This window comes from Fukomys damarensis, unplaced genomic scaffold (assembly GCF_012274545.1).
Source record: "Fukomys damarensis isolate Sample0158 unplaced genomic scaffold, DMR_v1.0_HiC HiC_scaffold_7, whole genome shotgun sequence".
NCBI lineage: Eukaryota > Metazoa > Chordata > Mammalia > Rodentia > Bathyergidae > Fukomys > Fukomys damarensis.
In genome coordinates, this window is record NW_022900919.1 from 18,331,497 (window position 1) to 18,358,202 (window position 26,706).

Sequence of the window (26,706 nt, forward strand, 5' to 3'; positions counted from 1 at the left end):
TGATGCTTATGGTGATCTCAGTCCTCTTCATATTCTCCCAAACGCCTCACTTCAGGCCTTTCTGGGGGTGAGAAACAGACCTGCAGTCATTTTCCCCTTATGGTAGGATCTGGAATCTTAGTGTTTTATACTCAACACAAACCAGCTGGAGAGTCCTGGGCTCAATCAAATAAACTCTGACTGGCCAGTCATTGGAAAAAAAACACTGACCACACTGGGTTCCGCCAAGAGACCTAGGCCAGTCACCAATGTGACACCTAAGGGACACTTCCATGGTAAGATAATATATAATCTGTGGCTAGAATCCAATACTGATGTAAGAGGTGACCATATAAGAGATGAAGGAACCCATTCTCTTTCAGACAAAACTACTCCTAAACTGTCTCAGACAGTTAAGAACATAAGACACTAAGATAAACCCCGTATGCATGGCCCTCTAAGCCCACAGAACTTCCTTTAGGCCTCGCTGGATTTTGTGCATAATTTCCTACCTATCCTTTCCCAGCTCCATCCTCCTCATTACTCTGGGTCTCAGCTCAGCCTTGGTTGTCTTGGAGGCCTTCCCTGGGCCAGATAGAACAGGGTGCACAGCACACATTTTCCCTTGCTTGCTGATGGGTCTGTTTCCTGTCCCCACTTTTAGCACTAAACTATTTTGAGAACACTGTCTGGGAGAATTTTGATCTCCATTGTATAACCAATGCCTGATAGTAAAAGCACCCTTTTCCACAAATATCTGTTGAAGGGTAACTGGAAAGTTTCAGGAATTCATGTTAATGTGCTAGAGGTTTTCCCATGTGTAACTTCTCAAAATTCCTACTCCTGCATCTTAATCTTATTGTCTCTAATTCAGACAAAGATGACTACAGACATTCCTTATGTAATGACCGAGTTCTGATTTTGCAACTGGGTTGCTGATTTGGTCACTAAATGAGAAATTGTATATACTATGTATATTACAATATTCAGAACAAAGAAACAGTCAAAGGAAACTCCAACTTGATGACTTTGCTTTTATTTGCATAACTCTTACACACAATACTGTAATGTACAACAGAACATAAAACTACAGTACTGTTCCATACAGTGTAATCAGCAAAAATTACAGTACTGTATAAATAAACTGTACTGTAAAAAAAAAGACACTGAGGCTCTACAGACAAGATGCACAGACAATACAAATAAAAAAAAAAAGATGTGTGGTAAGTATGTGACAGGTCCTAAATCTGGACAGTCATTAAACAGGCAGGTCGTTAAACAGTAATATCTGTAATTAAAACCTCCCCATATAAGCAACACATACATTTGAAGACCAGGATTTTCATCACTCTCTTCTCCAACTTCAAGGATGTCAGCGCCTTAAGCCTCATTGTTCTGTACTCCAAATCCTCAGTCAAAAAATGCCCCAGTTCCAGTTTTTCCAACCAGCCTGCAGCAGTTGTCCCTCGGTGACCAGTTCAAGATTTCTGTTACACAGAAAGTATCCAGGCAGCAGGGGACACAGGTGTTTTCAGAATTATTCAGCTCTGGGTCCAAATCCTGGCTCCATCACACACACTGACTATTAGACCTTCATAGAGTTCTTCACTTCCCTAAATTTTTCCACTGATCTAGAAATGGCAAGGAAAAAACTGCCACACAAGACCTAAGAATAAGTGAGACAGATTATATGGACAGGCAGGCTTGGCATAAGGCTACAAGAAGAGGCCCCAGCACATGGGGACACAGCATCTGTGTACTTGCAGAGATAACCCCAGGTACCCTGACTCTGTCCCAGCTGGTTACATGTCAGCTCCTGATTGCCCTTAACCTCAGAGGGCAGGCACTGAAGACTGCTCAGCCTGAGGCAAGGAGTTGCTTCAAAGGCAGCAGCCAAAGGCCAAGTGCAGTGAAGGTTTCGGGGATGACAGTCTGCGTTCAGAAAAAAGTGGCAGACCCTGCCACCTCCCAATCTGAAGGTGTCCTCCAAATCCCTACTCCCAGTGTATTTTCAACTTCACTTGCCAGCCTGCTGCACCCAGAGCACCTAATCTCAGGGATTCTCAGTTTACTGTACTTTGATGCTTTTCCCCTTACTCAGCCAAAGAAAAATTTAGACGGTTTCTCTCCTTCTACCCCAGCCCCTTCTTCAGCCACTCAGCAGCTACATTACACATGGGAGTCTGCTATTTCAGTGACCAATGATGCGTCTGTATTGCTAAAGCCTCTGAACAAAACCTGTTGCTGGTTTTCCTGGCTCACTTTGGGATGGCTTAGGGTGTTCCTAATCCCTTGCTCTCTGGGCCATCCTCACCCCGGCTCATAGGAGCTACCAATACCCACCTCAGCTGCAGCAGCAACAATTCATCTAAACTACCTGAACCTGATAGCAAGATCCACACTGAATGCCTCTCCTAGAAGCAGGGACAGGAACAGTTTCCTCCCCCACTTCCTGTCTTGAGCACTGAAATTCTGAGGTAAAAGGTGACTGAAAGTCTAAAGTGGCTGGCCGTAATCCAGGCTCCCCAGGCTTCAAGGAAATAAAGCTGAGAAGGGTGGGGGCTGAGGTGCCCTGAGCTTTGAGGCAAACAGGCTTTATCGTGCTGTGTGCTTGCAGCTTAGCGATCTGTGAGCTCTTAATAATTGGGTTGCTGACCTTTCAGCGGTGCTCCTTTTTCCCCTGCTGGGGTAACAGAATGGGTCAGCAGGTCTATTCTGCTTTTAGCGCCCCATAAGCCGGCACCTAACAGTGGCTGTGGATACTCAGGCCCAGGGTGGGATGGGGTAACATGCCTGAGTAGCTGGACATAGTTATGGGGACTGACCTACCACACACTCATTCTGAGATTGGCTGATGGAATCCATTAATGTCCAAATCACTTGTGTGCCTTTCCAAATAGGTCAGAAATGCTTGGTTGCCACAATGCATAGCAAAGAAAGGGTGAAAATGGGGACAGTAAAAGCTACAGATGATACAGCTGAATTCAGAACTGGGAGCCCCTGTTGGAAGGAGGGAAACATTTACTGAGTGTTTATAACAAGCTATGCACAATGCTAAGTACTTCAAATAAATTATCTCATTAGCTGAAAAAGAGTTGCATCTTCATTTTACAGATGAAAAAGTTAAGACAGGGTTAAGAACTAGCAGTGCACACAAATCACCTTGAGTTTGAATTCTGATCCTCTTACTAGCAAGTAACCCTAAGCAAGTTAATTAACTTCTTTGGGTGTGTTTCCTCATCAATAAAATAGGGATAACGATGCCTGCACTGCTGGTTTAAATAAAAATGCACATTTAGGTAAGGGTCCTCACACTGTTCTATGTCCTAAGGAGTCACTCCACCAGTGTCAATAATGATAGTTGCTATAACTTCAAAGTATATACAACAAATTTAATCCCGATTTTCTGACTGTAAGTCTGGTGCCTAGGACAGAAGCTGACTCTTTTATACACTTTTTGAAGTTGGGTGGTGGGGCGCTTCGACTAATCCAGTAAAGTGGTAAGTGTAGAAGCACATACAAGGTGGAGAAATGGCCCAGCAGTAAGTCATTCTGAGGGTAAGATACCAGAAAAACAAGTGCAGCAGCATTTTCTCCACAGTTCCAACAAAGGTGGGAACCAGGAGTGACTGGAAATCATTTGGGAAAGGAATAAGCAAGGCAGTGGCAAGAACAAGCCTACACCTCTGCAGGACCCTTCTGGTGAGCTGGGTGGTCTGTTTTACATGCCACACACACACACACACACACACACACACAACCCATGTGCAACATTTCTCCTTTTAGGTTGTACAAACACATCTCAAACTACAACTCCTAATCTGCACACCACCACACATTTCTTCCACCATGCCATGTGCTTTGAAGACATCCCCCAAAACACAGAAAGCATCTTATTTTGTCCCTAGCAGCCAACTTTCCCCAATTTTTTATCACGTTTGACAACCAGAGGAAGGTTCAAGATGGCACTCAACAAATGCTGTCAATTCTACAATGCTGAATATCTTGCAGACTAAAATCACACTCCAAAAAAAAATAACAGAAAGGAGGTTTAGAGACCACTCAAAACCTGTGGAATTTTGTAGCCAGAGCCCAAAGAGCAGAATTAAGCTCAATGAGGACACTGATGCAGTGAAATCCCTACCACTTTGTGAACTGGTCCCTGGTAGATTTAAAGCTTGAGCATGTGCCACTAGAGATGTGGAACCTTTGAGATGCAGCTCCTAGAAGAGATGAATTCCAACAATACTAAACACACTGTCAAAGTTGGAGCCTTCTCATCAATTTTTTAAAACAAAAGGTGGGCAAAATGTATTCCCAGTTTCATCCTTTTCCAATTGGGTTCCCCAGGTAGCTGAACACAGTGGAAGGGCTATTTACACACTATATCCCACTAAAGAAACAATGTTATAGGTTGGGGCTGTAGCTCATTGGTAGAGTATTTGCCTAACAGGCACAAGCCTCTGGGTTTGATCCCCAACACTACTAAAAAATTAAAAAGAATGTTAGCAAGCTGACTATCTCATGCATGGTTATGACAATAATCATTTCATTCCTGCCCTTTTAGGTCAGAGGAACCTAAGACCCTAGATCATACAGTACAGATAACATGCATGACATAATCCAAAACACAGAGAGTACCCTAGTCCTATAGCTGTGCCCAGGCTTCACTCCCAGGTACCACCCCTGCTCTTCATGAGCACACTGTACTGGGACATATCTTCCCCAGTAATGGGGGAGAGAATACACGCAGGAGATAACGGGCAAGGAGACAGATACAGAATGAGGCATCTCACTTTCACTATAGAAAACAATTTCTATGACCCTGTGCAAGAACATAAGGATGCATCTGAGGCAAAAACAAAGTTCCCATCAAGAGGACCATCTGTTTACCCAGAAAGCTGGGAGAGAGGAAACCAGAAAGTCTAGGGATCTAGCTCTGCAGCCTCATCACCAGAACCACAAGTCTGGGCAGACAGACATATCTGACTCCCTCACTCTCTTGCAGTCACAGAGCAAAATGTTTATTTATGCCTCTATGTGGCAGGCACTTGGGACCAGTAATGACCTAAGCAACAAACTGAACAGCCACAAGGCCCACCTCAGAGGCGAGAGGTCAGCTTTCTCCTCTAACACAAATGAAGTATAGCATGACTCCAAGCCACATCATGGCCTGGCCATGACTCCTCCTTTTGTGGAATGAAGATAAGCTGAACTTGTTTGCTTCACATGACCATTTCAAAACAGACATGACATGATTAGTTTGTTTTTAAACATAAAATGCTTTTAAGGAAAAGGAGGGATGAAGGGAAAAAAGGAGGAAAAAGAAAGCACTATTTCTGAGCTAGATTAAAACATTTTCCTATCAAATGGAAAGGAGTAACAAAATGGGAAATGGCTAAGAAACTGTATATAGTAAGGTTCTTCTTGTGCATCTGGAAGTTTTACAGAACTCAAGGCTTTGTCACTTCATTTCTTTCTGTTCTTTCTTCCTGAGCCCAATAAGTCAGTTAATTCACCATAAGGCAAAAAAACACTCAACTATTATCAGTTTGGGAAAAATGAAAGGCGCCCTAGATCCCTCTTCACAGGGAAAAGCCAGTTGACCCCCCCAGGGCAAATCAGCTGAGACCAACACAGGACAGATTCACTTAATTCTCCAAATTTTGTTTACTGTTCATCCAAAAGTCCTTGAGGCCCAACTTGTCCACAGGCAGCTCAGTCCATCAGAGGTCCAAAAGAAATTTCTTAACCTGGGTCAAGTATTTCGGTTTCAAATAGTCGCCCAGCTCCTCCTTACTGACCCACACATGATGGCCCTTCTTCCCGGCCTGGGAAAAGTCTCCATTTAATAGTAGTGCTTTGAAGAAGAATATTTTGGCCCCAAGGTTACTCTCTGTCCGCATGGCCTGGGGGAACTTGAACTTGTAGTGGCCACAGGGTGCATTTCCTAGGAACTTGGCTTCCATGTTGTTTTCTGAAGAAGGAAAAAAATTGGGAGATAAAAACACACCCTCCAGTTTATTCTAGCTCCCAAAGTCACAGAATTCTCCATGAATGTTAGTTCCAGCCCTGAAATAAAAGCTATCCCTAGAAGAACGGAGGGCATTCCTGAAAAGAGTCTCCTGCCTTCTCAATCAGAATGCTTCCTGGTCCATGCAGTCCAGAGTCACTGGATCCTTCCTTTCGCTTTGAAATCAAACCAAAGTCAGAGATGCAGTTCCAGAAACACTTTCTGGCAGCAAGAGCAGCTGGCCTCTGCACATAGCCTGCTCACCATCTGCTGATACTTGGAGTCTGTATAGTAAAGTTCACCTGCTTTTAAAGGGGTGTCACAAGCAAAACACAAAAGGAACCCCAGATTCCACCTCTATAGTATGAAAATGTCATAAACAAAGTTAAAAACCAGCATCTACAATCTATAACTAGGGTTTAAATCCTAATCAAGCAATTCTAAGCATGGGGAAAAGGAGGATTACTAAATGGCATCTGAGGAACTAGCTAGCTAAATGGAACAGACAGATGCCACAGTGAAGTGATATGACAGTACCCACACTGAAGTGATACTACAGATGAAAGGTTGAACCAAAATTTCAAATTTTCATAAATAATTTCTTCTTTCTGAATGGTGGTTTCAGGGGCAATTATTCCCGAATTCTTCTGTATTTTTAAACTTTTCATTTAAAAATTATAAGGCATTAGAAGAGGACATGGGATACTTTCTGTATCATTACTAAGAGAGGAAGGCCATTTTATACAAGACACAAAATTCAAAACTCCCCACAATGAAAAATATATTTGTCTACAAAAAAGAAAAATTTATCTTCCTGCAAGGAAAAACAAAGCACAACAAAGTCAAAGACAAAATGATAAACTAAGAAAAACATTTTCATCACATTCAACAAAAACACATCTTAGTACTATATTAAGGTACTATATTCACTATATTAAGTACTATATTAAGGAGCACTTATAAATCAAGGGAAAAAATGAAATCCAAAAGAAAAATGACTCAAATATTTTAACAAGAAGTTCACATGAAAATATCAACAGCCTATGAATATTAAAAGGTATTCAATCTAACTGATAATTGAAGTAATATAAATTAAAACAACAATAACATACCATGGGCTTGAGTTGTAGCTTGGTGGAAAAGAGCTTAAGCCTAACATGCTCAAGGCCCTGGGTTCAATTCCTAGCATCCCAACAAACAAATAATAATATGTCATTACAATTGGCCTTCCTTATCTCCGTGTCTGTAAGGTCATGAATCCATGGATTCAACCAACTGTGGGTTGAAAATTCTTGTGACAGAAAGACAATAGCTCAATACTGAATATACACTGACTTTTTTCTTGTCATTACTCCTAAACAGTAAGTATAACAGTTTATTCATATAGCATATACATTGTATTAAGTATCATAAATAACCTAGAGATGACTGAAATATACAGGAGGATATATGCAGGCTAGATGCAAATGTTATGCCATTTTATATACCCACAGATGTTCAAGTGTGCAGTAGAAGAGGAAAGGCCAGGAACCAATCCCTTGTACAACCCCTTTTCTTCCTTGAGAAAAGACTGTAGTAGTAAAGTTCAAAACCTTTGATTTTTATACTGTGTAAGAGAGATAGGGAAAAAAATGGTACCTTCAGACATACTATGGAGAAATAAATTAGGGGGATATTATAAATAATTTGCCAAGATTGATTTTAATTGTACATACTCTTCTACCTAGCCAAGTCTGGAATTTTATCCTTCCAACTGTATTTATTTGCCCATGTGAGAAAAGATGAATACACAGGATGTTCCCTGAAGCTTTACTTATAAAAGCAACAGATTAAGCAAATGACAGTACCTACGCAGCATGAACTAGTATGCAGGTGTTAAAAACATGTAAAATCAGACTTTATATGCTGATCCGGAAAATTTTAAAAGCTGTATGAGGAAAAAACTACCTGTGTGTGTGTGTGTGTGTGTGTGTGTGTGTGTGTGCGCGCGTACATATGTGTATCCTCTCATTATATAAAAAAAATTTATTTCTATGCTTGTATACACATAGAAATTTTCTAAAAGTATATACACACACCAACAAAAAAATCTGTTAATGAGGATTACTTCTGAGAAAGAAAAAGCACTTCTTATCCTATATTTATGAGATGCTGTGTAGAAATTTCTCACCATATACATGAATTGCTTTCCCTATATTAAAAAAACATTACTAGCATTAGATGAAGATTTTACATATGGTGTAGGGTCACTCACATACAATACAAAGTGTAAGGAGTGCATATCTGTGAACTATACTGGAGTATTTCTTTATACTTTTCTGGATTTCCCAAACTAAATTCAATAATGCATATTACTTTGCCATAAGCTGGAAAAGATGGATTAAAAAATACAACCAAAAAAAAAAAAAAACAGCTCAATTAAAACATGAGCAAAGGATTTAAACAGGCAGTTCACAAAAGAAGAAATAGTTAATAAACATATGAAAAGATGACTAATCTCACTAGCAACAAGAACGGGCTAAACCCCAAGGAGATCAGATCATTTTTACCAACTACAGAAGCAAAAACAAACTGTGCTATTTCACATGTTTGTGGGGTCAAGGCAACAAGCCAACTGCTCCTAAAAATGTCAACTGTTATATTCTTTCCAGAGGACAAGTGGGCAGTAGTTATCAAAAACTAAGTGTGCCTAGTTGTGACCTATTAATCCCATCTCTAGAAATTTTACCTTGCAGAAATATTGGAAGTGTGGAGCCAGTGTTGAAGGAAGTAACATACTTACTTTTCTTACACATTGCTTGAATTTTCCTTTGTCACTTTTATTTTATATTACCACTATAGTAAATCTGCAATAAGTATTTTTGCAAAAAATCACTGTTTATTTTCTATGCGTCTATTAAATATAAAACATACTTTTAATATTACACATTTCCTTTAACTTTATTAATTACAAAGGAAATTTTAAGAGGAAGAAAGCATAGAGCCACTTCCATGTGGGACACAGGAAGTAGCACAGAGCAAGAATCTGTCATGGAGGCTTGAGGGAGGTTGAGCATTGACCACAATGATCCTGGCAAGTAACTAAGCTGCCAATTCCTATGTGATGGCTGACAGTGAGAACTGAGCAAAGGTCCCTTGTCCCACTGCGGCTTGCTGCCTCTCCTATATGCCAAAGAGGCTCTTGGTTAGAAAAGGTCAAGGAAGCACACACTGATTGCTTACATTTTGTTAAGAGCACCTGCTGGTGGCAGGTCTGGTCAAGCAGCTGTACACCTACACAATCAAATCCATTTACTCAACAAACACTCAGCAAGTAACTAGTATCTGATAGATACTTTGCTGAGAGCTGAGATCATAAAGTGGAATATATACTTTGCAGACTTTCAATGAATTCAAAATCCTAGCAGGGGAGAGAAGTGTACAATAAACAATTACTACAGTGTAAAAGCATAAATGAAAGGGCATCTCCAATTCACTACTGTGACCCAAGTGCCTGGAGAGAAGGGCCTGGCACAAAGTAATGTTTATTTCATAAACTAAATAATGGTACATGCAAGTGTGATGGAAGCCCAGGAAGAGACGCTCTCTTTACCTGAAGGTTCAGGGAAGATCACAGTACAAAAAATATAATATATGAGCAGAGTCTTAATAACTGAGCAGCCAGACCAGGAAGAACTAAAACATTCTGCCAGGAACCAGCATGTCTCGAAGCAAAGATGCATGAAAGGCCACATTAGTTAAGGAATACAAAAGTTGTGTGAGTTAGAACTTAGAATATATATTAACAATGTAAGACAGAAGATTGATGAGATAGAGACCAAGGCAAAGAGGCCATGCTGGAAATTTCTCTTTAAAAATTCTATGCAGAGAAGTAACAGGGGATTTGCACTTCAGAAAGATCATGTTAGCAGCACTGAAGGGTATGACACAAAAGTAAGAGGCGACTTCTTTAGCATCTCCTTCAAAAGGCCAATGTAGTGGTTCTCCACCACAAGTAATATCTGGTAATGTGTAAAGATATTTTTGCTTGTCACTCTGAGGGTGAGAGTTAGGGAATGGGGATGAAGTAGTGCTGCTGGCATCTAGTGAGTTGAGGTAAGAAATCCTGCTAAACATCCTACAATGCACAGAATAGCCCCCCACAAAGAATTATCTGATTTCATACATCAGTAGTGCCACAGAGAAATGCTGATCTAGTAAGAAGTGAAGGAAGTTATAGCTCAAGCCAAGGGAATAAAAATGGGGCTATTTGGAATAGACCAAGTAAGACTCAAAGACTTAAGCATGTTGGAATGAAGTTAAGGAAAACTGAGGTTTCTAGTTGAGTGAATAGATAAGCCATAGTACTGACAAGCAAGACTATAAGGGTAAGAGAAGCAGGCAAAGAGAATAACAAAAACACCAGTTCTGAATTCACTAAAATCTCAGTGGGACGAAGATTAATATTCTTATTCATTCCAAGTGAAAATACTTGTCTGGATTTTTCTATTGGAAATTTTTATAAACATCAGTCTCCATTTACCTTCCCACTCTTTACTCTTAAACCCATTCTCACAGCCTATAAATACTCCAGCTAGATCTAAAGCAAATCTTTTTTGAGACGAAATCTCACTATGTAGCCCAGGCTGGCATTAACTCCAAGACTCTCACCTCAGACTCTTAAGCAGCTGTAACTACAGGCACGCATCACTGCAGCCAGTTCTCAAGTGAATCTCTTGAGACTTGGAAAAAGCAGAGAACTCACCTGAGAGAGCACCCAGTGTTCGCTCGGCTGTGTCTCGGAGGGTCTCCCCTGGCTGCCACTCGGTCTGGGGTAACAACCAAACATCCTCATCTCCAAGTTTCTCTCTGACTAACAGAACAAGGTTTCTGTCTAGCTTCCGGTGTAGTGAGGTTCGGTCATTTGTTTTATCAGCTTCTATGAAGAAAAGGGGGTCAGAGTCAGAGGAGACAAAGAAAATCAATCTACCAGAACTGAAAAAAACCTAAGAGTTTTAGGGCCTCCCTTTAGGGAGGGCTATGATCAGTGCCCTCAAAGAGCATACAGGCAAATTACACCATGAACCATCTAACTCTGACCTCTTTCAGAGTACAGGTTCATACTACATTTCCTCTGTAGAGCAAAGCACACTCTAAAGAACAAACAATACCTATAAAAACTCAAACACAACTGCTTGGTTGATTTTATCACTATTACTGACCTAAGTGGTCCCCACTTTCTCTATTCTTCACTCATGTATGAAACAATGACAATAGAATCCCTTGCTTTAAGAGGGATTTCTGATGAAACACAAAAACTGGAAGAAAAAGATTTTATTTTTCCACTCTTTCAGTAGGAATTAAACTCAGATAACACAAACTTTAACTGAAAAAGGGCTACCTCAACATAAAAAAATAACATAGGCCTTTTAAAAAATTATACTAAGACAGATGTCAAGAATAAGGGAAAGAATTTACTTTCCTCGGAGATGTTTTGTTACTTGAAATTGTTACTTAAAACACAAAGCAGAGGTTAAGCAACTGTCCCATATTCAGGAACCAGAACTTCCTTCTTTCCTTCCTTTTTGTTGGCTTAAAAAGATCACAAACCTGTTACACGGGATCCAGGTTTGAACTTTAGGAACGCCTGCTCCCATGAATCTTCCAAATCTTGTACAAGCAATATGTCCTGTTCATCTTGTTCTTCATCAGCGTAGAGGTCAGCTTTCTTCTTTGCCAGTCTCTTGGCTTCATCCAGAGAACGAAGTTCATGGTCTGAATACAGGCTTTTCTCTAACTCAATCTGGAAAAATTCAAAGGATCAAAAACAAACGAAAAAGAAAAGAAAAAACAGGAAGAATAAATAAAACAAAGCTACAGCATCCCTGAACAGGCTCAGAAGTTTGCCGCAAAATAATCAAACATATGATCAAAATGCGATACAGAAAGAAAAGTGTCACCTACATAAGGCTTCAGTTACATTTGTGAGTATATCAGAATATGACTAGGGCTCCAGACTGCTACAAAGAACAGAGGACTGGGACTGGTATTGCCTGCCCAACTACCACACTCCAGTCCTGTCAATTGTTGAACAGCACCTTACTTTCCTGTCTTGGGAACTTTACAACTTTACTTATTCCCTCATGTTCTTTCGCCCAGAGGATTTCTACTCATCCTTCTGATCCCAATTTAAGTATCACTTTCTCAGAGAGGCATTTCTTAAAACCTCCCATAAACTCAAAATTAGATGTCCCTGTGAAACACATTACTGTGTAATTTCCTTTTCAACACTTACCAGGTTCTGCAATTACTTATGTGATTATTTGGTATGAGCCTCCTCCCCTCATTCACTGGACTGAAATTTCTAAGCCGTAGCTGTACCCATAGCTGTCTTATTCAGTATTGCATCTCTATCACAACACACTGTCTGATAAACAAAAAAGCATGTGCTAAGAACATCTGTAAGGTGAATAATGATAATTTGTCAAGCGAGTATATAAGTAAATCACGCAAAAAAAAAAAAAGGAAGAAAAGAAAAGAAACCACAGAAGTTTATAGCTTTCAATAGTCCAAGACCAAAACATCTCAGATTCTCTGAAAACATAACATCCTTCGATCATTATCTGTAGGGACTTAGCACCTTCACAACCTCTACACCCAGTTTTTACCCCTATTTCCCCTTTACAGAAATAGCCCTGTGAGGTAAAACAAAGTGGACTTTATCACAGGAATCTTACAGATGTGCTCCCGCCTCCTGTGCTTTTTTTTTTTTTTTTTGTACCGGGGATCGAACTCGGGTCCTTGCGCTTGCGAGGCAGGCCACCGAACCGCTGAGCTAAATCCCTGGCCCCTGTGCTTCTTTCTTAATACTCATCACACATCACACTTTCTCCCCTCCAGTCAGAGAGCGCTTGGTGAGAGGGACTGATTCCAGCGGATCCCAAATGCGCTAGATGAATAAAGAAGGAAAGTGGCTCCAAAGTGTTGTCGAAAAAAACAACAGAGGAGGACGGTGAAAATAAACTGTTAAACTCCTACTGGGTGTCAATCCAACTCAATAGTTACTTCTATCCTGCAGACAAGTACAGTGAGGTTGAGAAAAATGCTTTGCTTCAGGTTACACAAACTAATTGGTGCCGAAGTTAGTGTCGAACCAAGGCCCTGGTGACTACTTCCCCTTCATCGCCCTTAAACCCGCATCCTTGCTTTTACCTGCTGCAGCAAAGCCGCCATCTCTTTCTGCAGTGGGGTCAGAGACTTGGAGATGAGCGGTGGCCGCTGCAGACACAACGAGCCCAATAAACGCCATGGCGATCTGTTGTTTAAGGGTGCGGTCTCAAGAGAGAGGCTGCGAGAACACAAGCTACCTGCCCAAAATTTCTCGAACCGCCGCCAGCCTCTCGTCACCCCTGATACTGTGTACCTCACGGGCGCCGCCATCTTTCTGCCTTCCCACAATGTCTCGCGGCTCACAGAGGAGACCTCAGCCAACCCCATGCTCCCATAAGGTAACGCGAGAGCGTCGGAAATGGGGTAGAGGAGGTCCCAGGACCTACTAGAATGAACCATTCCAATATGCAGGGGTGGTCGAAGTTCTCGTGTCAGGACATTTAAAAGGGGAAGAATTCCCAAGTGAACCCGCCAAGCTAGATTTTATAGAGCGCTTAAATTGAGGCAAAACACTTGGTGCACCTAATAAAGAGCAACAAGATGGATTTCCCTTCTGTACCCTCCCCCACAGGCATTCACGGTGCTAGCGCCTCTTTAGCTACGCCGACCCGCCGACGGGTATTGACTGGGATCAATTCAAATTATGCAGGTTGTGAGAAACGCGGGTTCTTGGATCCTGCGGTTATGGAGTGGGCCCCAGACCAGCGGGTAAGAATAATTGCCCCTTGGACTCCACCACTATCTCTGGGAGTGCACTTCTGGCCCTGTCTCGTGTGTTACTTGGGCTCCAGTGACCGTAAGGCCAGGACCTTACCAAGCTTTCCTTCTCCGCAGGGTAGCGGCCAGAATCTCAGCCCGGACCATCCACACGGGAGCCCAGGAGATGCACGATGCGGCGGCCAAACAGGAAATTGAGAAGGAGCCTCCGAGCCACAGCAGATTCAGGTGAGGGCCACTGAGATCCAGTCCTCGGGAGACCCACACCCGTGACTTCTGCCTACCACCCTCCAGAGTCAGAGAAGCAGTGAATTCCCAAACCTGTCACTTGCCATCCACAGATCTCGTGCAAATCAGTCTCGGAAAGTCCGTTTTCTCGTAAAAAAAAAAAGGGGGGGGGATATTGCTTAGAGGCATTGTTTGTGAAAATCAAATGAGATAAGCTCTGGCACTTTGAGCTGCTCGGTGAACATGTGTTGGGTGAATAAGTGAATATCAGATGTATGTGTGCTTTCTTTACTCTGAGTTGGAGTTCATGTCAAACTAACAACTTTCCCTGCCTTGGATACAGAATGGAATGAAAGGGGTTTTTATGCTTTGGAGCAGATCATCCTGCACTATGAGTTGATTGAAGGTCCGGGGTGAGTTTTATGCTTGCTCTTGAGCACTGGCATCTTGCTTCCTGCCAGTGCCACTAGCTCTGTGTCCAGGCAATGTACCTATTCACTTAACTTCATATCCTTTAACAAACGTTTACTGAGAGCCTACTATGTGGCAGGTACTATGCTAGGTAACAGAAATACAAAAGGTCATTCCTCCACCCAGATAGTTCACAGTCTTTTTCTAAAAAACACAGATATACACACAGTTTCACCATGTTCTGATCAGTGATATAATAGGTAAAAACTGGTTGGAAGTATGAAAGAATAAATGCCTCACTTCATAGAAATCAAGCAAGACAGTCAAAATAATGTGAAGTTGAGAAGTAATTTGGAGTTCAGCTCTGCAAGATGAACAGACTCTTAGCCAAAGATAACTGGTCTGTGTAAAAGCATGTAGTTTGAAATAATATAGTGTACTTAAGGTGTGTGTAGTGACATGAGGCTAGCAAGACAAGAAGAAATCCGAATAGTGAAGGTCTTGTCTGTCTTCCTGGAGCTTTTACACTTTCCTCACTGCTGAAGGAATGTAAGTCAAGATTCTGTTCTAGGCATTCATTCAACATTGTTAGAATTAGGGGTGTAGTTCAGTGGTAGTGTGTCTGTCTACTATGCATGAGGTCCCAGGTTTGGGACCAGCACTGGGGGAAAAAAAATTGAACAATGCTAGGCATTGGCTTAAACCTGTCCAAACAGAAAAAGCTCTGCCCCATAGAATGTAAATCTTACTGGGTTGGGAACAGTAATAGAAAAATAAGTAAAATAGTGGAAGGCTGAGGTTCCAGCAGGCATGCATGGCCACAGTCTAGGGCTTGTAGGCCATAAAGAAGACTTGTAAGTGAGATGGGACACCACTGGAGAATTGAGTAGAGGGCTCACACAATTTTGCTTGCTTTTTAAAAGGATTCTCTCCTGCTGTGTTGATATTAAACCACTGGGAGAAATCTTACAAACAGTTAGAAAACTGGAGAAATAATCCAGGCAAGAAACAATGGTGGTTTGGACCAAGCTGATAGCAGTGGAGGTAGTATACATAGTTGGACTGATACATCTCGAAGGTACAGTATAGCCAACATGATTTATTAATATAAGTTGTAAGACAAAGAGAGGAACGAAAGAAGACTCCAAAATTTTGCACCTGAACAACTGGAAAAATGGGAGATTTTCATTAAGATGGGGAAAAACTAGGAATTTAGGTTTGGGTGGTTGCATTGAAGGAGCCTAGTACAACATAGAGTAGAGATTTGGGTGATGAGTGACAACCTCCAGAGAGGTAGAAAGAAAACCAAAAAAGTTTTTTTTTTTTAGTGTGGTTAATGGTAGGGAGGGAGATTGGCTATGTCCAGTGCTGCTGACATGAATGCTTTGATAAGCTGATACAGAACCAATAAGCATTTGGTTGGTGATGAGGATGAGAGCATTTCTGGTGGAATGGTAGGGGCTGATGCCTGATTGGAGTGGGAGCAAGGAGAATAAAAACAGGAAGAAACAGGAGTGAGTGTAATCAGTTTCTCCAGGGGACTTTTGCTGGAATAAAGAAATGGGCAGTCAAAGGAACTTTCAGGTTCAAGGAGTTTGATTTTTTTTTTTTTTTTTTTTTAAGGTTTAGGGCATGACAGTTTGTTTTGCTTCTGGGAATGATGCAGTAGAGGAAAGAACTACAAAAACGTGAGAATACTGCCAGAGCAGTGTCCTTGAGGGCCTAATGTGCTAGCAGAGCTTCAGAACAAGGGAGACAGTAAAGGCCATGGGCACAGATGGTTTTGGCCATGGGAGGTGGAAGAAACTCTGATTGCTTTGGCTTCTCTGTAGAGGTCATCAGCTGGCATTGAGGAAGCAAGAAGGAATTAGAGGCTTGAGGAAACAAAAGAAAATTCAGAAGAATCATCGAGAAGAATAGAAGGATAATTGAACAGGGCATATTGCCAGGCAGTGCTGAGGGCCCACTTGATGCTAGCAGTCACTGAAATATAGCAGTGATTCTTAGCCTAGACCAACTAGCCTCTGGGAGACTTTTAGCAGTGTTTGAAGACATCTTTGCCACAACTTGGGGGACAGTATCTAGTAAATAGAGGCAGGAATACTGCCAAACACCCCATGATTCACGGGACAGCCTCCCACGACAAAGAATTATCTTGCCCAAAATATCAGTAGTGATGAGGTTGAGAAGCCTTGATTATGGAGATCAGTTAGCATTGCTGCATTTGCCCAGGCTGAGTGGCTGGAGTAATGGGTTTAACCAGGGGGCGGGCCTTGCCAGAGCGGGTACAGTGAAGTAAGAGGAGACAGAATGGAGAGTGCCTACAAGGGAGTAATCAGGATTGGCCATGAGGTTTAGGCGAGGAGGGAAGTGAGAACATGAGGAGTGTGAGGGGTAGTGGACAACTGGTAGGGTTGCTGGACTGCAGGTCCTTGTGGGATTGAAGGGTTCCCGGAGTGAAGATAGCAGGAGAGGGAGTGTACCAGGGGTGGTGGCCAGAGAGTGTGGTGCTTGAAGGTCAGAATATGGTTGCAGATATTGGCAATGACAAAGGTGAGGTGTGCCCCTAGGAGAAAGTAGCTAGGTAGGACAGAGGGTACTTATTGTTGAAGGACATAGACTGAGAAACAAGCCAAATGGTTGGAAAGATCTTACTGAAATCACCAGTAATTACAGTAGGAGTGGTGCTAAGGAAAGCTGAGCCAGGAGCTATGTCTTTGCATTTTTAAGAATTGTCCCCAGCAATTATTAGAAAATGGATTGTCTTCTTAGTTTCCTTGGTGTAAGGATGGGTAGAAGGAGGCAGGTGCCTGAAAGTTTTGCCTTGCTTTTTGGGGGCTTCCTTGGGTGAGCCATTTGTTCGTTTATACATTGAACCCAGGTGGTTCAAAGGCCTGCTCTTACTTGGGCTTTCAGTCAAGCTGAACTCTTCCCAGTTGTAAAAATTTGCTGTCTGTAAAAGGCATTACATTGATTACACTCAGACTTGACTAAACAGTTTTTTGACTCCCTGTCAACAGAGGAAATAATGAGTGGAGAAATGATCACTTTTTAAACGTTAAAGTCACCTACAAGACTCGTCCACTTTCAATACCTGCATATAGGCAGAGAAGCCAATAACCTACTGGATTTTACATCATCCCTAAGATCAGACCCAGGAAGGAATACACGTGTAACCTTTGGATACCACTGTACTGTTGTTTATTTTGGTTTTTGAAATATCTTTAGAAAAGCAGCCAGAGCTGAGAGGAGAGTGGTGCTCAGATTACAGTGTTGTGTCTAAAATGGAGTTTGTTGTATGGGAAATTCAGTATGACTATGTGGGGTACAGTCATGAATATGACCTGGGTGCAGAAACAGAGTGGAGCAGTGGGTTTCCTCCTAGCTGGGTTGCTGAATGGAGAGTTTCAACTTTTTAAAAAGCACAGCTTGGTGGGCAAAGCTCTGACCTGAGGCAGATCTCATAGGCCTCCACCTAGCTTCCCTTAAGAACCCTAATCCCCTATTTGTACCTGAGTTTCTTCATCTATAAAATGAATTGAACTTATGTACAGCAATCCGGAAGTAGACTAAGACTGAACTCAACACAGTTTCTAAGACAGTGTTCCCAACACAGTTTACATCTGATTCACCTGAGGTATTTGAAAAATACATTCCTGGACCCATTCTGAAGTCTGGGGTGAAGCTTAAGCATCTGAATGCTCAGGGGTAACTGTTTTGCCTCCATTGAAAGCCACTGGTCTACAGTAGGGATTTGCAAACTATGGCCACTTGCCTGTTTTTGTAAAGTTTTATTGGAATACCCATACTTATTAATTGACTGTTGTCTATGGCTACTTATGACAGTTTAGCAGCTGTGACACAAATCTCTTGACCATTGGCTAGGGAAACCTAAGATATTTGCCATCTAGCCCTTACAGAAGCTCACTAGGATATTCAGAAATAGTGATGATAATATGAGTATTAAATTTGGGGCTCATTCTTACACAGACAAGATATTGTCTGTGCTTGACAAAACAAGAAGTAGATGTTTGTCTAGATTTTTAAATTGCAGAAAGAGTAGTCTATAAAGGTCTTGAAAGTAGTGATTTGATTCTCTAGCAAGACAAGGGAAGATGGGAAATATGAGTTAAATTATCTTTTCTCATAGCAGAAAGTCCCTAGATATGTCTGAAGTTAACAAAAAAAATACAGTAATTCCAAGCAGGAATTGTAGCTTACTGGTGGAATGCTAGCCTACATGTGCTAAGCCCTGGTTCGATTCCAAGCACTGCAGCAGAAAGAAAAGCCCTGTAAGTGCAGTGCTCATAGAAACAGCAGTAGGCACAGAGCAACTGGAAACACATGGTGGGGACAGTGACCCCCGAGCAGGACAGGGACCCGGGGATATTGTTTTTCATTCTGGGCTCTTTAGTACTATTTTCTTTTTACTTTTTTACCCCCCAAGTGATATGTAACTCTTCAATTTAAAAAAAAAAAAAAGACAATTTTAAATAAAATCTTTCTTCTAATTGCAGCATTTACCCTCCATTTCCAGGAGAAGAGAGCTCTCTGCAATGGGCAGGAAAGAAATTTGAAGAGATCCCAGTTGCACACATTAAAGCGACCTACAACAAGTGAGCGGGAAGGGGAGCCCTGGGCTGTCCTCTGTGGGTTTCCTTCCACTTCACCCCTCCATGGATGAGAAATCAGGGTGCCAAGTGCCACATGATGGTACTGATACAGGGGTTCCTGGGCTCACCCCTTCTAATTTAGGAAAACACCTCTGTCTTGCTAAAGTTTAAGCTTCATGAAAATCTGAATGAGAATGGGTATATCATATTTATAAAAATTTTTTTTTTCCTTCTTTGAATTATTTCCTGGTCCTGTTCAAGAATTGGAGGAACTGTATTAGGGTCAGACAGTCCCCACCATGAAGGGGCTTATTAAGTGTGGGCCAAGTACCAGGGGGATGAGGGTGATAGGAGAGATGATCTGCGAGTACACAGCTTATCAGTGCAGTAACCGGAAGGTAAACCGCCGAGTAAATTCCGGCCCTTTAACATTCTCACCTTGGGCTGTAGTGCTCTGACATCCACCTCACAGGAAGAAAGGTGATGAACAGCAAGTTCAGAGCGATGAGACTTGTATTGCTGTGAGACATGTATACAGGTGTGAAGGGAGTTCCCAGCTGTGCATCAGCTACAGAAACAAGTGAATTTCTGTCTCCCCGGGCTCCTAGGGCCTAGGGAAGCGCTCTTACTTCCCTGAACCACAGTTACACTCATATGCCTCTGCTGTTTTCCCCAGCACTCACATCCAGCTGGTCTCCCCCGCTAACGTGCCCCTCGCCCGCACTTCCTGTGGCACGGAAGGGTTTCGGAACGCCAAGAAGGGCACGGGCATCGCAGCACAGACGGCAGGCATAGCCGCAGCGGCAGTAAGTACATGCACCTCGCAGTTCCCTTGGTATCGTCTGCTTTCTACATGGCTGATCCCTGCGAGGATTCTTATTAAAGTAGCCATTCAGAAGCAATGGCCCTGGGATATGTCCTGATGCTACAGGTGGCATGAGGAGGTCTATGTGCAAAGGTTCTTTCTGCTTTCTCGGCTTCAGTACAGATAAAACACTTGGCTTATTTTAGGTGTCAGAGCCAAAGTGATGAAGGCTTAAGAGCCACAGCTCCTCAATTTAAAAGCCCTTAGCATGGAGTGGGGAGGGGGTGACAGTCTGGAGAACATGTGATATAGTGAGGACTCACATACAATACCAGTTCCAGTGTGAAGTTACAGATCTTTTTAGAAGCAAATTGTCATGCACTACTGTTGGTCTATTTATTGAGCAACTGCTATGCTCTAGACACTTTACATTCATTATTGTGAATCTTCAAAGGACCCTTCAGCTTCAGTATTTGCTACTTTTTCAAGAGCCAATTTGAGAATCAGGATATATGTAGCATGGTCAGAACCAAAGAGCTGGTTCAGTTTCCTGATGGGAGCCTCACCTGGCCCACACTCACTCTTTATTCTGTAGCCTAGACCTTATAGTGTCCATCCTCTGCCAGGCCATAAGTACAGTATTTCCTATAATAAAACCTTGATCTTCAAACTGAGCTTGTCCTCCAGAAATATTGATTGCTATGGATTAATGATCACCAAAAATCGAAGTGCTATAAATGCTCAACACTGAACAGATGATATACAATTAAAAGAAATATGACAGTGTTGCCAGTGGTTTCTACATGGTAGGTTATGAGTAACTCATGTGTATTTTCCAGTGTCTATAAGGAACTGCCTTTATCATCAAAACAAAAATTAACTGTAAAAAATTTAACCGATGACACTTTTACGCTCAGCCTTGAAGTCCAGGGAAACACCTCGCGGTCTGCAGTTCTGCATTTACCTTCCTGGGAAGAATATGAGCAGTGTTTAGGAATCTCCATTAGGTGGCGGTGCTGTGCCGGGCGTAAAGACCACAGTCACTGCAGTTCTGTAACTTGCGGGCTCTGTCTGCCCTGCACCACAGCCACCTCCCCCTGCATCTTCTGTCCTCTGCCTCCCTTTTTGCTCCTGTGGCTGCCCTTTCCCTCTTGCTCCCAAGGAGGAGCCAGAGACTGGGATGCAGTAGTTCTCTCTCTGGACACTAACCATTGACCACTTCTCTCCAGAAAGCTACGGTGAAGGGTGTGACCCACATCCGAGTTGTGGTGAAAGGCCTGGGCCCAGGGCGCTGGGTAAGTGTTCGTGGTTCTCCACGGTGTGTGTGGAATCAGGGCTCGAGCTGGGTACAGCAAGGGAAGGAAAGCCCCCTTAAGTGAGTTTCCCTGGCATGGCCTGAAGTTTCTTCCTGTCATTCTTATAATCTCCTCAGCCCCTCAGAATGAGCCTGGATCACTTTGTTTAGATCACTGGACCCTCCTTGAGTGTCTCCTGTGTGCCAGGCCTCAGGGAGTGAGAAGGCGGCTCCACAGGGGACCATCTCTCAGTACATACTGGGGGCAGGCTCAGCACCCCAGGGAGCATCTCTGGAGGGTGGGGAAAGGTGCATAAAACAGAATTTTCTGGTGGTGCAGCATGTGCTGAGGGCCTGTGGAGATGTCCCGTGCCCAGCAGGGTCAGTCTTTGGCTTTGATACTAAAGATGTGCCAAGGAGTCTTCGTCCTAGATACTGACCCTGTTGAGAACTTGGTTAAGCGGCTTGGCAGGAGCCTGTTGTGAGGGGAGAGGAAGAGTAGGGAGTAGGGTTGTAGTTTTCAGAGGCAGCACCTCCCACTCCTCCCCTTGCCACATCTCAACCCTCCTAGGCCCCTGACTGCTCTAGAGGCAATGGGTCACTACTTCTGCAACTGTGCCATTCCCCTCTTTCTGCTCCTTCCAGTCTGCCATCAAGGGCCTGACCATGGGCGGCCTGAAAGTGATCTCCATCACAGACAACACTCCTCACCCACACAACGGCTGCCGCCCCAGGAAGGCCCGGAGGCTGTGATGGGAAGGAAACCTGCACTGCAGCCTCACCTCAGCTCTCACCTCTGGCTGGACCTCTCAAAGTCCCCTGGCAGAGTGACCCGCAGAAGAGGGCTCGCTGGAGACCTTCGGGCTCTCCAAATGCTCTCCTCATTTGCAGCCTTTGCTCCTTTGCTCACACGCCTACCAGAGAAGGATGTGCCCCCCAAGCCACACCATGCTTCTGAATGCAAAGGGAGCTTGTGGGGATAGCAGGGGACCAGACTCTGGCCTCTGCTCTTCAGAAATAAAGGACTTTGACCATCTGTAGTAATGTGGCTGTTGCTCTCAGAGTTACAAGCTGGAATCCCCAGCTGCTCCTGAAAGGGAGTGTATATTGCGCACCACCCTGGTTGGAAGGGTTCCACTGTAAACCCGAACTGCTGCAGCCCAGACCGATTCTTTGACTTCACACTCGTCACCGCTCAGCCAGGATCTCCAGGGCTCACCACAGCAACTTTGCACACTAACAAGTTGTAATTTGGCCCCAATAGGACAGCTCTCTTCTTCTCACCTCTGGATTCTGAGAGATGATTCCCCAGTCAGAGGCCTCACTTAAAGTTAGCCCCAGCAGTGTGGGAGGGTTGTCCGTAGCTCAGGTCTTCTGGAGTGACAGGCTCACCACGCTGAAGTGGCAGTCAGCTTTTACACTGCATGAGCCTCACCATCCCTGCACCTGAGAGGGAGTCTCCAAGGTCGGTGTTGAGGAGATTGAGTTGCGTGAACAGAATTCTCCAGGAAGGAAGTGGCTGGCCAGATGGTCTGGGAGGGTGCAAATCAAGAGCACAGGGAAGCATGCTTGGGTAGACCCTGGATAGTGCTAGCTGTGGGTACAGCCTGGGCCCCCACGCAATACTGACAGCTCCATCAGGTCTGAGGTCACTGGCACAGCTCAGAAGCCAAAAATGTGAGCTCAAGACAGATGGGAGAGATCACTCTTCATGGATGAGTTTAAGAGAAGGCCAAGAGTGAGCATCACAGAAGCCCAGAAGGAACTGTGAAGCCTACAATATAACAGTACTACTTTATTCACAAGAAGTTCTGGAAAAGAAGAGCCTACAAGCTCAGACAGGACAATGAGGATGAATAAAGATCAGTGGGCCTCCACCCAGAAATGATTGCTCAGTGTGAGCCCCAGGAGCCAGGCCTCCTTTCTCAAAGCATCCTGGGAAATGCACTGTTGCTCCCAGACTGAGTGGCCAAGAAAAATGCTCTCAAGTGGAAATACTCTTCATCATTTGGTCTTGGCTTCTCAAAGACTGGCCCCTTCACCAAAGATTGGCCAACCAAGGCAGTTTTTGTTTACTAACACACTGAGCTATAAGTCCCCTGGTGCCACAAGTCCCTCTCAGCTGTCCTGAGCAAAGGTGGAACGTGTGTTTGCCTTTCCCCAGGCAGAGACAAGGCCGAGCCCCATGTTTGGTTCCAGAACATCTGCACCAGCAGTGTTGGCATCAGCCCGTGGGACATACATCCTTGTTTCTGGGCAGCGGGATCTCAAATAGTTTCTATGGGTGCAATTTTACTTCTAAAGCTATTGGACTTGCTACATAAAACATGTATCATGTCTTATACAAGCAAAAACCAAAACAATGCAATTCCTTTCTTTTGGCATATTTGCAGTGCGTATGCTTTCAGCCAAGGCCAAGACCTGGCACTGTGATGCATGGTCACTGCCACAATAATTCTGCTTAGCCCTGGAGTCATGGGACACTAATGGAGAATCACTTGGCACTTTAGGAAAAAACATTTCCCAATTGCAGCCGCCTGTGACCTAGTTCAGTCATTTCCAGTTTTAAGGCTGCATATAGACTCACCAGGTTCCTTTATTCTCTCTCACCCTGTCTGCCTTTCCCTCTCCCTGTCTCTGTCACTCTCCCCGTCTCTAAATCTGGTCAGCATCACCCCACAGTGATAAGATGGTCACTGCAAAAGCAAACATTAGGCTAGACAGGGGGGTCCACGCCTGTAATCCCGGCCAGAACTCAGGAGGCTGAAGCAGGAGGATCACTGAGTTCCAGGCCAGCCAGGGGCCAGGGGGCATAGGCTGGATGGGCGGTCTAACAGAGGTCAGATCAAGATTGAGAGAAAAAGGGGGGAAAAACTTATAATCACACTAAGTCTGATGATAACAGGCTCAGTTGATTGCTAGAGAAAGGGAGATGGGTTTGTAGAAGGCTGTGGTCAAAAAGAAACTCGAGTCAAAGATCTTAGAAGTGGTTCATTTACAATTAGGCACAGGGGAGTTGAAATAAAAGTCACTGCTGTTTAAGTCAAGAAATTTGAAGATATGGACCGAGAAAAGTTATCCTCATGCTGAAACTCCAAAGTTGATGCTGGGAAAGGGATTAAGAAGAAATCTATGGAATCTGAAGTCCTCATACAAAGTGAAGAGACCTGGAGCCTAGGAAAGAGGAGTTCAGCAGGAGGGACAGAACAGACAGCAGGACGCTCAGAGGAGGACTGGTGAGAGGAGTGGGGATAACAGCTGTGGAGAAGAATGCAGGCTGGGGCGGGGCCCAGGGCAGTGACTGGGAGGGACGGACGCTGAGAGGGTGTGGAACTGAAGAGTCCTGCAGTGCCAAGAAGGGCGAGACCTCGCCATGGCCAGGATCTGTATGGAGCTCCAACATCCAACATCTACTCTGCTCCGAGGCGGCTTTTATAAAGGAAGAAATACAGAAGGTCACAACCACTGAAAAGAGGCTCGATCTAACCAAATTGAAGGAAAGTTAAAATGTATTACCCTCTTCCCAAAATGTAGAGAAGCCAATCAAAGCCACGGCAGGGATGAGATGGCCAGGAGAAAGTAGAGAATGAGGAGAAAGTGGCCCAGGCTGTAAAAGTTGAAAGAAGAGACCAGGCAAAGCCAGAGATGCAGTAATGGGGAATGAGAGGCTCTGGTGTCTCGAAGCCAAGGAGTCCAGCACTTAGGAAGGGACAGCCACTGTGCAGTCTGCTGCTTGGAGGTTGGCTGGGAGCTCTATGGGGTGAATGCGGAGGGTGCCTCAGGGAATGGCAGCCTGGAAGTCACGATTCCCCAAAGGGACAGAGGGTGGGAGACAGTGAATGGAAGGAAGGGAGATTTGGGGCAATACTGAGTACTTGGTACTTAGTAAAGGATGTCTTCTAGAAACAGGGAATCTGTGCAGGGATGGGCACTTTCCCTGCAATACAGAGAGCCAGGTGAGGAATGCAGAGGGGAGAAGAGCCTGAGAGCTGGAGGGAAGCAGACCTTGGCAAGGCGGCAGGAGGCTGGGTGTCCAAGGGAGACAGTGCCATGTGGGACCCAAGGACAGGTGTGCCATTGTAGGCTGGGAACAGCGGAGTCTGATATGAGCAACATGGACACCATGACAGAAACAGAATGTCCTTGGAACCAGCACACAGGGAACCTGCTTGTTCTTTCCAACATTTCATACAATTGTTGGGAAACAAAAGAGCTCTCCTTCCCCCTTGCTCTTACTGATGGATGCAAATAGCGAGAGCCTCTTCAGAGGGAGACTTGGCCATCTCCGCCCACGCTTCAGACACAGACCCTTGGCTTCCTCCTTCCCTCACAGGAATGTGTCATCCAGCGAGAGCAAGGCTGGCCACCAGGATGCCCTGCATGGTGGAAACATTCCATAGCTGCACTGCCCCTGTGGAAGCCCCTAGCCCGTGTGGCTCTGGAGCTGTGGGGTGTGACTGAGAAGCTGAATTCTGTATTTGCTTTCATTGGAATTCATTTAAATGTAGATAGCCGCATATGGCTGGTGGCTGCCATATCGGACAGTGCAGGATAGCCTTTCCTGTGTGCCCCAAGTATGCAGAAGTAGCAACAGAGGCTCTGTGCGCAGTGGGAAAACGGGGGAACCTAAAGCCCAGTATCAGTGGCTAGTAAAGGAAATCACAGCACAGCCACAGGAAATGCCAGGACAGAGACAATGTGTCCAGTAAGAATTTAACTTTTAACTTTCTCACCTTTCAAAAGTGGGTATCATATGTGTGTGTCTTTACTCATTCAGATTCCTGAACCAGTTAAAATAATATAAATAAAGAACTCTTATTTTTAACGTATAGAAGCTGCAGTGGGGCATTATGAAAATTATCCCCTGAATTGTGCACATAACATTTTCTTAATGTGTATTTTGACACATGAAGACTCTATAACACTCCCTGTCCTTACTGATAGTCTGGTATTCAAGGAAAGAATAGATTTGGCCCTGATATTTGTCCTTGTAATTAATATGGCTTCTCCTCTCTCCAAGCCCAGGGTCAAATCACATTGTACACTTGCTCGCAAATTAGCCTAATATGCCTTGCCAGAAAAGTTGGCCTTGGCCTTGGTGTTGTTATTGCCCAGCTGGAAGGAGGAGTGAACAGAGCTGGACACTTGTTTCCATAGTGCCCTGTGGCGGTTGGATTTGTGTAATCCCCTTGAACTGAAAGGAAAGGTCAACGCAGGGGCAGTGAGGTGTCACAAGGGGCCCCTGTCTGGGAAACACCTGTTGTCTAGACTCAGTATGAGCCCACATTCCACTTGCTCCACCAGGCCTCAGTTTCCCCCTGGTGGGGAAGAGAGTGGGATGGAGCTCTGGCATCCAGGGAGCCGACAACTGGCCCACGGAGGAATACCCGGATGCTGATGCAATAGATCACACTGGGGGAGAACCCCAGGGGTATACCACGAGCCACAGTGATGTCCCTGGAATACAATTCGCTCTTCTTCCCTGGCTAGTAGCCAG

The 26,706-nt window shown here is 44.0% G+C and overlaps 2 protein-coding genes across 5 annotated transcripts; one reads left to right on the forward strand and one right to left on the reverse strand.

Annotated features, from left to right (window-relative positions):
* Window positions 1-1,126: 1,126 nt before the first annotated feature.
* Mrpl46 (mitochondrial ribosomal protein L46) lies at window positions 1,127-13,451 on the reverse strand. Of its 3 annotated transcripts, none has more exons than XM_033761085.1 (4): window positions 13,184-13,442; window positions 11,582-11,774; window positions 10,737-10,910; window positions 1,127-2,979 (listed from the first exon to the last, which is right to left on the reverse strand). In XM_033761085.1, exons 1-4 carry the CDS (start codon window positions 13,409-13,411, stop codon window positions 2,816-2,818), a joined length of 759 nt encoding a protein of 252 aa, XP_033616976.1. In that variant the 5' UTR covers window positions 13,412-13,442; the 3' UTR covers window positions 1,127-2,815. The 3 variants fall into 3 exon arrangements, with proteins under 3 accessions (XP_033616976.1, XP_010619340.1, XP_010619339.1); XM_010621038.3 differs by having other exon boundaries at window positions 2,896-5,956; window positions 10,737-10,907; window positions 13,184-13,451; XM_010621037.3 differs by having other exon boundaries at window positions 2,896-5,956; window positions 13,184-13,445.
* Window positions 13,452-13,628: 177 nt separating this feature from the next.
* On the forward strand, window positions 13,629-22,249 carry Mrps11 (mitochondrial ribosomal protein S11). Of its 2 annotated transcripts, none has more exons than XM_010621036.3 (6): window positions 13,629-13,849; window positions 13,976-14,086; window positions 19,015-19,113; window positions 19,787-19,916; window positions 21,145-21,210; window positions 21,855-22,249. In XM_010621036.3, the coding sequence occupies exons 1-6, from the start codon at window positions 13,785-13,787 to the stop codon at window positions 21,960-21,962; spliced, it is 579 nt and encodes a 192-aa protein (XP_010619338.1). In that variant the 5' UTR covers window positions 13,629-13,784; the 3' UTR covers window positions 21,963-22,249. The 2 variants fall into 2 exon arrangements, with proteins under 2 accessions (XP_010619338.1, XP_033616977.1); XM_033761086.1 differs by having other exon boundaries at window positions 13,748-13,849; window positions 19,035-19,113.
* The last annotated feature ends 4,457 nt before the right edge of the window (window positions 22,250-26,706 follow it).

What these genes read in the sequence shown, in the direction of transcription:
- Mrpl46 (XM_010621037.3), bottom strand. Translation starts at nt 13,411, where the DNA reads ATGGCGGCGCCCGTGAGGTACACAGTATCAGGGGTGACGAGAGGCTGG. An exon ending in TGGCGGCTTTGCTGCAGCAG is followed by an intron (nt 11,775 to 13,183) that starts GTAAAAGCAAGG and finishes GAATTTTTCCAG; the next exon opens with ATTGAGTTAGAGAAAAGCCT. An exon ending in ACCTGGATCCCGTGTAACAG is followed by an intron (nt 10,911 to 11,581) that starts GTTTGTGATCTT and finishes TTTTCTTCATAG; the next exon opens with AAGCTGATAAAACAAATGAC.
- Mrps11 (XM_010621036.3), top strand. Translation starts at nt 13,785, where the DNA reads ATGCAGGTTGTGAGAAACGCGGGTTCTTGGATCCTGCGGTTATGGAGT. An exon ending in CCGAGCCACAGCAGATTCAG is followed by an intron (nt 14,087 to 19,014) that starts GTGAGGGCCACT and finishes TTCTAATTGCAG; the next exon opens with CATTTACCCTCCATTTCCAG. An exon ending in CAGGCATAGCCGCAGCGGCA is followed by an intron (nt 19,917 to 21,144) that starts GTAAGTACATGC and finishes ACTTCTCTCCAG; the next exon opens with AAAGCTACGGTGAAGGGTGT.